The sequence below is a fragment of the Gorilla gorilla genome, chromosome 6 (assembly GCF_029281585.2).
Source record: "Gorilla gorilla gorilla isolate KB3781 chromosome 6, NHGRI_mGorGor1-v2.1_pri, whole genome shotgun sequence".
NCBI lineage: Eukaryota > Metazoa > Chordata > Mammalia > Primates > Hominidae > Gorilla > Gorilla gorilla.
The window spans coordinates 103,473,599-103,485,545 of record NC_073230.2 but is presented as its reverse complement, the minus strand read 5'-3'; the positions used below and the strand labels follow the sequence as shown (position 1 = coordinate 103,485,545).

Genomic DNA, 11,947 nt, shown 5'->3' with positions numbered 1-11,947 from the left:
AAACATCAAAAAGTAACTTTGACATATCATGAAGTAGAACAACATCTAACAGACAACACACATCAATGTAAATTTAATGGAAATACATTGCCTTTGGGTCAATGTACAGATCCAAAGTTAATAGTTCATATATTTTGATGTGGTAATTTATATGGCTTCTGGTCCTTTACAGATAGGGTACAGCATTTATAAGGGGAGAGTATTATAAAACATTAATTTTTTGTTTAGTTTATATTTATTGAAATTATTTTAGAAGCTAATATTATCAGAACTTTCTTTCCACTCTCTCTTCTCCACAAATAACCTATTAAGATCTCAAGTAACATTAGTACTCTATGAAACACACCGTGGAGAAATGGAAATACATGAATATGAAAAACAAGAGAAAGATCAGGTTTGGAATAATGAGTTAAGTTATGGGATATAAGAGCATTAGGGCAGACAAAGTGCAGCAGAACACTGTAGTCTTAGCTAAGAGAAGCTTTTAAACTCACCCTGAGGTTTTCATAACTTATAAGAATATTATACATTCAAGAAGGTATTGAGAAATGTGGTTGCCTGAGGAACAAAAAAATATTTCTTAAATTGTGTTCCTAGTAATGTGGTCTAGCAGTTGATTCATGAAAGGTCATGCTAAGACCAGAATTAAGGGAATGAATCAGAAATTTAGCTAGATCACATAAGACATTCATCAAAAATCAACAGAAGTTCATTTGAGAACCTTCCTCTCTTTCTGTCTCTTTAGTCCCCTCCTCATTCAGTAACACACACATTTGCACTGTTCTCAAAGCTTTTTTCTAGTCTGTTTCTCCATAGTTACTAGACAGGAAGAAGGGGGACTTTAGAACAGAAGAAATAAAATTAAAATGTGTTTGTGTGCTTTTTACAGAGATGGCAGTTTAAGCAAGAAATTGGGATAAAAGAAAAAAAAGCATTCTAATCTGTATTCAGCCAAGCAGAAGATAAATACAGGTGAGATAAAGGAACTATGGAAATCAGAAAAGAAAATATGCGCATCAAATAGCAACACCTGTTGGAGAAAATGGGCAGGAATTGGGAACAAGCTTATAAACATTATTTGCATGGAGATGGAAAATTTCCCTTGAGATGTTCTTCTCTTTGTAGGAAAGTCCTAATTTATCAGATGCTATCTCAATTCAAGGCATCTCATTTCCTCATCTTCTTTAAGTGTTCCCAATACATCATTTTTTTTAAAAAAATAAGATAATTCTTTTATTTAGTCTCATGACACTTTTCCTTTGAATCTCTTGGCTTCAGACATTTAGGAATTTCCAAACAGAAATTGTTGATACAATCCACAACAGATGTGAAGAGACTGTAAAATCTGTGAACAAGAAATACCTTTTCTATGAAATTTTATTGCGTTGTATACTAAATACTCCATGCCGCAAAGGCTAGCTTTATTTCGTTTTCTCTTTTAAATCCAGAATGGAGGAAGAATATGTCAGTGTCTGCTCTAACCACAATAAAAGTAATATTTTTTTCATCTCTCCAAGACAGATACAAAGCAAATTGAAGGTAAAGAATTGTGGAGACATTGACAAGATGAAAGGAATTCATATCGCTTTAATCAAAATTTAAAGCAGAAGCACAGGGTAGTAGCCATGGGCAATCCCCAGATGTCTCTGGGGATTGAGGAATGTGTATGGTTTGTGTACCGCTTTCTGTCTAGGGTTCTTCAGCACATCCATGTGTATCTGGAACAAGTCAATGTTACTTCTTTATTTAGTTTATGTTATATGAGTCCCCATAATATTAATTTTATCCACACATTTTATTCACTTAGTACTCCTGTATTCTACACAGCCACATTCTGTTTTGATTCGTTTTTGTATTATGCCTTTCTTTTCTTCTGCTGAGAGTCCATAAACAGAATTTAACGAAAGTCTGATTTCTTGTGTCATGTCTCTGAGGAGCTATTTGTGATTGTAAAGGAATGTTTTCCTACAGTAATTCTTATGCTTTCTCCATCAACTAATTGGATTAGCTTTGGGCTCATACATTTTTGATAAGAATGTCCCTGGTGAATGGGGAGGTTCTGTTAAAAAGCTTTCACATATTGACATTTGCTTGAATCCAGCTTTGCTTTGTGTTTTTCAAATGTGCTATCAAAACATTTTTTATCAGCATATTTTACTAGTTTTTGATTCTACTATGTAAATAAAATTGAAACAATTGAAGAGAAGGGCAGAAACAAATATGTTAAAGAATCACACCTACTAAAAGAGGTTTCTGACATAAGAATTACATTGGCAGCATTGAAAACCCCGTTATGTGAGATGTGTTCCATTTGATTTCAGTTTAGTACTAAAACCAACATTTTTAAATGTTAAGATATTTGGCAAGGGTAAGGTTTTATATCTCTCTATAAACCAATACTGATATATCCTTTACTGTTGACTACACTTGCTTTTTATTTGGCAACCAAAAATATGTATTCTTTAGAAAATTATAAAAGGCAAAATAAAAACTGGGGTAAATGCTTGTTCACTATAAGATTTTCTCCTAAGACTTTTTTGTGAAATATAAATAAAATAAATTTACTAAACAGCAAGTGTTGGATCAAATAACATTAAAATATTTATTGTCTTCTTTATGAAATAGTTGATCCAACGTCAAGTTTTACTTAATTTCATGGGGCTTACCCTGGGACAAATGGAGAACCTGAAACCACATATGATCCTTGAATATTCATACACTTCCCTCTTTTCTGAAAATTAACCCAATTGTAACGCATAAACTTTTTAAAGAACACATTTTATTTACTGTCAATTATGTGGCATACATTAAAAAATCTATTATTCTATTTTTCTTTATTTGAAAAAGAAAATACTTCACAAATGTTGAAATTGATTTTAAAAATCCTAATTCAATTATTAACTATATTTCTTACAGTTCTTCTCAATACCACTTTGGACATGGTCAGTATTCACTAACTTATGCTGTCGAATCAATAAATGGAATGAAAAATTGCATATCTTTCAGAAGTGTCCCCAGAGTACATATTAATTCTGTTCCTTTATGTGATGAAACTGTTGCCCACATCCTATTATCTTAGCTATGAAACAGTATGAAGTATCTTCTCATGTCTGCATTTTGTGAAATAAAATGTTAGCTATAGAACTGATTACTTATCTAAGCTTAAAGTTCCTTTCTGTGAAATGTGTGGTGGCGTGTGTGGGTGTGTGTAGTAGCAGGAGGTGGGGGAAGTAGCAATTCTGGTACCAACTTTACATGGTCGTTAAGAGGATTAAATGGGTAATGTATAAAGAGCGCTTACAACTTATAGCACAATGCCTGCACATATTTTTTTAATCTCCTTACAAAGATTAGTCAGAGAGAGAGAAAGAGACAGAGAGAAGCTCAATTGTTTTAGAATGGGCAGTTTAATACATTTGAGTTACCTTACTGTGGTTAAGGATCAATATAACGCCTAATGTGGTTCATCAACTTTCATTCTTCTCTGGTCCATTTTTTCCAGTTTTACCAGCCCTCAGCCTTTCAAGGTATAGTCCATTCTTACCTCTTCGTCTTATAACCATACCAATTGGAAGAGTAATTACTTTTTGAACTCATATTCCTTTATATTCTCTGGATTCTACTTCTATCACGCATTGCAATGACTCTTGCTAATACCCCTTACTCCAAACTGCTACCTCACAATCAAAAAAGCATATCCGAATTCAGATGAGGTGACATTATCATTTAGAAAACTTTGAATATATATATATATATATATATAGCCTGGAATATATTTGACTCTCAAATGTGGATTGAATCAAAATGAAAGTTTTGCTGAATAACTGAGTTAATGAAATAATTACATACGGTATGAAAATGTAGTAAGTGCTAATCATTAATATTTTACTAAGAAATAAATAGTGATGAACAAGTTTCTCCATTATTTAGCTATAGTACTTACTGGCTTAAACATAACTTTTCTTTTTTTTTTCTCCCTTGATCATATGTCAAATGATACAGAAGTTCTAATCCAAAATCACAGATGTGATCAGGCTGACATATATCCTGAAGAGACAGCAAAGGCTTACATAGTTACCTGGACAACCTCATGATCCAGGCAACTGAAGGAAAAAGGCCTGGAACAGTAGGCAGTTTTCATGACCTTGTTTTAATGGTATGGGCCATGTAGGTTTTAATTCCTTTATGACATGCTGCAGAGGTTGTTAAATTTTTTGAAAACTACATCTGTGTTTCAGGTGCTTGGTGAGCTTAACAGTTGTAATTGTTTATATCTATTTGCTGTATTGTCAACCTCTTGCTTATAACTTAAAGGCACTTCTCCATTAAAGTACTCAGGATGTCAAGGGCTCATTTCCCATCTCCTCTACTCTATTAGAAGTTTCCAAAAGGGGAGAGCTCTATCTTATTCACCTTTCTTAACAGCCTGTCATTCAGCCTGTTTCTTAGAAGATGGAAGGAGGTCAATAAAATGTGTTAAATAAGTAAGTAAATGAGGACATCACTAGTGTGTTTGTCCTTTCCTACTCAGCTGTCAGGAGATTCCACGACCTCCTTCTTCTGCATCTTATCTCCCATTATTGACAAGTACTATTTCTTGCTGGAAGATTAAGAAAAATATTGGGCTTTTTGCCTTATTTTTAATGTGGATTATAGGCAACAACTACTACAGTTTGACAATTACTACACTAGATTGCCTTTCCTTGGTCCTATTATCATTAACCTAGGCCCTGGGAAGTAGTGGAAAACATACAACTGAGTTAGTAAAGAATATTCAGAAGAAGCGTGGTACAATTGCCCCCAGCCCTGTTCCTTCTTCCAAATAGGTCTGAAAAGTTTTGAAATTCATAGAAAGATTATGGACAGGTATAAATTGTCCAAAGTTTGCAAAACTTTGTCATCCAAAAGTAACTATTAACAGAATTAAAAGCACATCATATTAAGCAGCCAGGACTTAAAGACCTATTTATAGTATCAGTTTGATGGAAAAAATCCATCCCAAGCTTTAAACTTCAATAAACAGCTCTAAAATCAGCACGCAACCTGATATGAAGCCAACTGTATGTCTTTAAATTAGGTGTCATATTTATCCTGAATTACCTTTTAAAATGTGGGTTCTTTGAAACTACAGTTCAAATTTGAGCTTCTAAGAAACTTACCAAGAAGGAAACACTTGTTCCCTTGATTTTCCTAAAAATAAAATAAAATAAAATAAAAATAAAAAAATAAAAAAAATAAAAAAGAGTTGAAAATGATGGAGATTATTAAATCTGAAACCAGGCTTTTAACAAGTTACTACCAACCTTCAAAGCATTCTTTGAAATGTGTAGTTTCTTTTTGGACTTGGTGGTTATTATTGACCTAAAGTAGTGTTTTCTTAATCCACCATCCATCATTACCTTCTTCTTGACACTTATGTTAGTGTACCCGAATATTCCTTTGAGATCTGATGAGGGATTTTAAAAGTGTATGGTCAACACTGGAAATATATATAGTTTTCTCTTCAGGGAATAGAGATAGTGGGCTTTGAAATATGTAAGTGACAAGCTCTTAACGTTTTAGAAATATGTGGCTGTCATTAAATACTAGTATCAAGTAAATCATACTTTAAGTAATATACAAATTTATTTTTACTAAAAATTCAAACTTAGAATTATGTAGGCTAATGTAAATGAGAGAATTAATTGGGTAAAACTTAAACAGCTGGCACATGAACTGTACTTAATGAAGCATTGACTTAAAAAATCACAGAATGAACTTAAAGGGAGTCATTTCCTTAATTCATTTGTATAGTGTTTCCTTTGTTGAAATAAAGGCACAAAATTACTAAGGCACTATTCAAATATTAAATAAGCAAAACCATTACAATTTTATTCCAAACATTTGAGTAACCCTTGTGATGGGTCAGTTCCCTGCTCCTTACTCAGATATCAGCCTGTGCCATGCCCCACTTAGGTTATGCATAGTTCTTTATTCAAAGTGTTTTTAGGAGTTGGTGTTCATTACAATATTTATATACGGTAGAATCAGCCTCCCAAGTGACTTATAATTACTTTTTTAATGCAATCTGCTACTTAGCAAAGGATTATTTTCCAAGTTTAGTAACTTTTTCCCCATTAAGAATATTTATCTTTCAACACATTAGCTATGGGGTGTTGGCTTTGGTAGTGTTGCAGAAAAGATCAAATTGTTTCCTGCCGACCAGGCAGTCATCCTAAAGTAACAGCTTGGACCAGCCTGATTCAGGCAGCACTTTGTTAAGTGTTATGAATTCTCTTATTTTAAGCATATTCAAGGCAACATAATTGTTTACATTTATATTTGTAATATTATTACACTTACCATTTAAATTACAAGTCATACTTCATAGAATTTTAGAATTGGGAAGGACCTCCAAAATGTATATACTCATCTCCTTATAATTTTTAATTCTTATTAATAAAACCATAATATATGATTGCTCAGAAGCTCAATCATCTAGAACTATATGGGTATAGTCCATTGCAAATGCGATAATTTGCCCTGGATAATTAAATTGACTTTGTGTTCATAATTTTTTTCTTTTCTTTTTAAATCTAGACTATGTTCTACATTATTGAAATACATCAGACCACTGTAATGGACAAACACCACAGCAATTTTGAAATTCATATTTAAGATATCTAAATAATGATACTCAAATAATAATGTTATCAAAATATAATCATTAAGTAGAAAGTTATATATCAGAAGGCCTCTTTTGTATATAATTTTTAATCATTCATTTTCTTCACAATATTTTGAGAACAGGGATTTGGGGTTTCTTTTGTTTACCATCTTGTTTTTTTTTTGTTTTTTTTTTTTTGAGATTGAGTCTCGCTCTGTCGCCCAGGCTGGAGTGCAGTGGCACGATCTCGGCTCCCTGCAAGCTCCGCCTCCCGGGTTCACGCCATTCTCCTGCCTCAGCCTCCCGAGTAGCTGGGACTACAGGCGCCTGCCACCACGCCAGGCTAATTTTTTTGTATTTTTAGTAGAGACGGGGTTTCACTGTATTAGCCAGGATGGTCTAGATCTCCTGACCTCGTGATCCACTGGCCTCGGCCTCCCAAAGTGCTGGGATTACAGGCGTGAGCCACCTCGCCCGGCCCTGTTTACTATCTTAAGCACAGTGCCTTTGACAGTGCCTGGCTCACAGTCAGCGTTTGTAAATATGTTATTTGTATTTTCAGTGGCTTCAAGATACAACCCAGCTTAATGAACTATTCAACTTGTTTTTAATAAGCTAGAATAATAAATGAAAAATCTTGAGCAGCTTCAGATAAGAATAATCTTTAAATAAAGTTGGAAGTGGGGAAGATAATTAACAATTATTAAAAATTTACTTTGTGTTAAATATCATCTTAGAAATATCCTCCCCTTACTTAGTATGCTCATTTTTTACCATAAAAGAGTTAATATAACCTCATTACACTTCTCTAAACTTAATATGCTCATTTTTTACCATCGGAGAGTTAATAAAACCTCATTACACTTCTCTAAACTTAGAGAAGTGATGTGCTCAAAGAAATGCCAGGATTTAAACATTCTAGGTTTTCTAATTCTAAATGTATATTTCTTTTTACTATAATTTAAACTATGCTGGCATTAGAGTTATATTTGCACTGAATGTTAAAATTTATTTCAATTTGCTCTCCACTTAATATTAATTTATACTGAAATTGATAGTTTACACAATATTTTGCTATAGTTTATTTGGTCTTAATGATTAGTTGTGGCAGACACTGTTGATGTCCCACCTAAAACTACTTGGACATCACAATTCTTGAAAGTTTCACTGTAGGATCTGTAGCTCTATCCCCGAGGGTTTTCTTTGGCCACCAGAACCACCTAATGGGTTTATATAGGACAGGGCAGAAGAGGCAGGATGGTAATGTCCCTGGAAATAGCTCTCAGGCAGTAACTAATAGGAATTAGTAGCTAACTAGTCCAGTTCCCTATCTGTAAGCAATAGAGCAACTCTGCACATGTTCTACAGGGTTTCCTAGAGTTCCTCAGCTGCCCACAGCAGTCATCTGCTCCATAACACAGCCTTTATTGACTCATTCCCTTTCCTTTCTCACCTCCTATTCCAAACCAGTGCTTCCTGGGATTATCTCTGAAATTAGCTTTCATTTAAATGCTTATCTCTAGTTTAGAATACAACCTCCTCTACAAATGAGGAGAGACGAAGTAAGGTTAAGAGATTATTTATCCTTACTCATTAATGGGGAATCAACTATCAAGTTTAACCTGTGTTTTTTGTCTCTACATGCATCTTACTTTCTGTGGCAATTTTCCAGTTTATTTTCTGGGCCTTCCTAGTACGGGTGGGGGTGGTGGAGATCGGCTGTCTGTTACTGCAGCTGTGTAATAGCTTCTTCCTCTATTCCACATGCACAAAAGCAGAGAGGCCAAATCAGTGGTGTTGGTCTCAGCTTGGGACAAATGTACATTCCATGTGGACTTTATGTTCCACTTGAATTAAAGCAGTTTGGTTACAGATAATATCAGTTTGGGGATTGTAAATTTAGACTTTAAACAAAGCAGACTTTTTCTGATTAGCATGCTAAAACTATACTCACTTGTAATAAACAATTACTAAGGGTAAAATATACAAATTGTGAATTGTATTTTAAGCAAAATATCTCACTCATTCACAAGCACGTTGTGGGTCTAAAGGGATTAGGTTTATGCCAGTCATTGTTTTGTCTCCATTTTTGCTCCATGGCCCTCTGTTTACAATGGCTGCAGTCCCCTCTTTCTGTCTGCACTAACAGAAGATACCTTTTGACTCTCCCCTCACGTAACACAATATCAACTCCACGATCATGATTGTTCCTAGACATGATGCTTTGGTTTTGCTGCTTCTTTTCAAAGTTTTAGTCTTCTACGTGTGTGTGTGTGTGTGTGTGTGTGTGTGTGTGTGTGTGTGTGTGTGTGTGTGTGTGTGTGTGCTCCCTCAATTTATCTCACCTGCTCTTTGGGCTTTTTTATGTTCTTTATACTCCACGAAGTTGGTTACCTTGGCCTGCTGCTTCCTCTACTGAACATCCAATTGAACCACGTGATCCCTCTCTCAAAACATCACCAACATCCAAAATCAGGCTGTACTCATGATTTTAATTTTTTAATTTTTTTTTTTTAATTTTTTTTTTTGAGTGGAGTCTTGCTCTGTTGCACAGGCTGGAGTGCAGTGCTGCGATCTTGGCTCACTGCAACCTCGGCCCCCTGGGTTCACGTGATTCTCCTGCCTCAGCCTCCCAAGTAGCTGGGATTGCAGGCACCTGCCACCACAACTGGCTTATTTATTTATTTATTTATTTATTTATTTATTTATTTTTTGAGATGGAGTCCCCCTCTGTCGCCCAGGCTGGAGTGCAGTGGTGCAATCTCAGCTCACTGCAAGCTCTACCTCCCGGGTTCACGCCATTCTCCTGCCTCAGCCTCCCGAGTAGCTGAGACTACAGGCACTCGCCACCACGCTGGCTAATTTTTTGTATTTTTAGTTGAGACAGGGTTTTGCCATGTTGGCCAGGTTGGTCTTAAACTTTTGACCTAAGCCTCTCAAAGTGCTGGGATTACAGCCATGAGCCACCGTGCCCAGCCAATTTTTCAATTTTTCATGTTTAATTTTTGTGTACACTCTCTCTCTCTCTCTCTCTATATATATATATGGTGCATGAGATGTTTTGATACACGCATGCAATGCATAAAAAACACATCTTGGGAAAGGGGGTCTCCATCCTCTCAGGCATTTATCCTTTGTGTTAATTTGAAGGGTTTTTTGTTTGTTTGTTTGTTTCTGTCTCTAATTTGTTTATTCCAGTATCCAGCTTGCTCTCTAATTATATCACTCAGGATTAATGTTGATCATTGTACTTATCATTAGCTGACATTAAATTTTTTTTTTTCCAGGACATTGTCATAATTTTTTATTATGTATCAAATTGTCTTCAATATAAGTTACAACTTGATTAAAGTTGATAGACATTTGTATCTATTTAAAGACAAAGAAATTCTTTTATGTACAATATCTTGTCTAGAGTCTAGCAAATATAGTACCTTTCATTGCAGGATTTCTGCTTAATATAACAAGCAAAAACAAACAACTGAAAAAATATAAACCAAAGCAAACCAAACCCCCCGCTCAACTACAAATGTCAATATTGAATGAAGCATTAAAAGACAAACATAAAGTAACTTCAGCTTTTATCTAGCAATGCAGAATGAATACTAAAATTAGTGGCAAAAAAACAAACAACAAACAAAACAAACAAACAAACAAACAAAATCCCACCAATCCTCATGGGTAAACTTTCCTGCTCAGGGATGTAAGCTGACTCTAGACCATCTCGCGGTTCCTGCGGATAGCACAGCACAAGATCATACTGAAGATCATGCCAAATATCATGACCACGGCAATGCCGATGCCCACTGCGCCGATGATGTGGAATTTATTGTCGAAGACCTCTTTGATGGCATCAGGACAGGACTTCACGGTGAAGGTTTCGAGTACGTCCTTCTTGGGGCAGATGTCTGAGATAAACTGTTCCACGCCCCCAGCCAAACCACAGCAGTTCAATGCATAGTGGATGGCTTTCAGCGTTTCCCGCTGGGGCTCATCCTTGGTTTTCAGCTTGTTGTAGGTGTCCTTGTAAAACTCCTGGACTTCCTTAATCACCTCATCCTTGTGGGAATATCCCCAGATGGCCGCAGCTATTTCAATGGCGAATATCACCAAGAGGAAGCCGAAGAACAGTCCCAGCATGCACTGGGACTCCTGCACAGCCCCGCAGCAGCCCAGAAAGCCCACCAGCATCATGAGGGCGCCGGCTCCGATCAGAATATAGACTCGTGTGTAGAAGCTGGAATTATTATTATTAGTTTCTTGCTCGAAGATGCTCTTGGTCTGAGAGTCGAATCGGAGCCATAGTCCAATGGCAAGGACAGCAATCCCGGCAAGCGTGAAGGTCTGCAGCTTCACTCCTGAAGCCAGTGAGACCATGAGCCCCCCGGGAGGGACGAATAACTCCAGACGTGCTGCCTTTAGAGCTGTAACACTCAACGCGAAGGTCTGCAGCTTCACTCCTTAAGCCAGCAAGACCACAAACCTACCAGAAGGAAGAAACTCCAAACACATCTGAACGTCAGAAGAAACAAACTCCAGACGCCAAAATTGTTTATTCACCAATTTATTTATTTTTTCTTTCCTCCTGTATGTGAATCTAAGTTCCAAGAGAGCAGGAATGAGATGAGATGTTTTGTTTATTGTTTTCGATTATATCCTGAGGTCTTGGCACATGTTCTGCCTCAAAGTAAATACTTGAATATTATTTGAACAAAAATGCCTCTTGCTTGGGAAAAATTAAATGAAATTTTAATTTTAACATTTAAATATTAATATTAATATATTTAATTTTAATATTAAAAATCTTCTTCTTAGAAAATATTACGCTTTGTATTTCATTAAAATACTGACTTCCTAGGCTGAGGTGGCAGATCTCTTGAGCTCAGGAGTTTGAGACCAGCCTGGGCAACATAGTGAAACCCTGTCTCTACAAAAAATACAAAAGTTAGCAAGCATGGTGTCGCATGCCTGTAGTCCCAACTACTCGGGAGGCTGAGGAGGGAGGATCACTTGAGCCCCAGAAGTGGAGGTTGCAGTGAGCCATGATTGCTTCACTGCACTCCAGCACAGAGTTGGAGTGCTCTGCACAGAGTGAGACCCTGTCTTAAAAACAACAACAAAAACCAAAAAGAAAAATGAATTGAAAAAAAAAAACAACACAAAAACTGGCTTCCAGAAAGCCAGTGACTAAGACGACAAAGCAAGATCTGATCAATTGCAGCTCACTATACATAGCTGTTAAAATTTACTTTTTATAATGTGAAATTATTTTTGCAAAGAATGAAAAGAAAAGATTCTTAT

The 11,947-nt window shown here is 35.9% G+C and overlaps 1 protein-coding gene across 1 annotated transcript; it reads right to left on the bottom strand.

Annotated features, from left to right (window-relative positions):
- Positions 1 to 9,937: 9,937 nt before the first annotated feature.
- Positions 9,938 to 11,023, bottom strand: LOC101134712 (CD9 antigen-like). Its single transcript, XM_055392665.2, has one exon. It carries the CDS (start codon positions 11,021 to 11,023, stop codon positions 10,361 to 10,363), a length of 663 nt encoding a protein of 220 aa, XP_055248640.2. The 3' UTR covers positions 9,938 to 10,360.
- Positions 11,024 to 11,947: the final 924 nt, after the last annotated feature.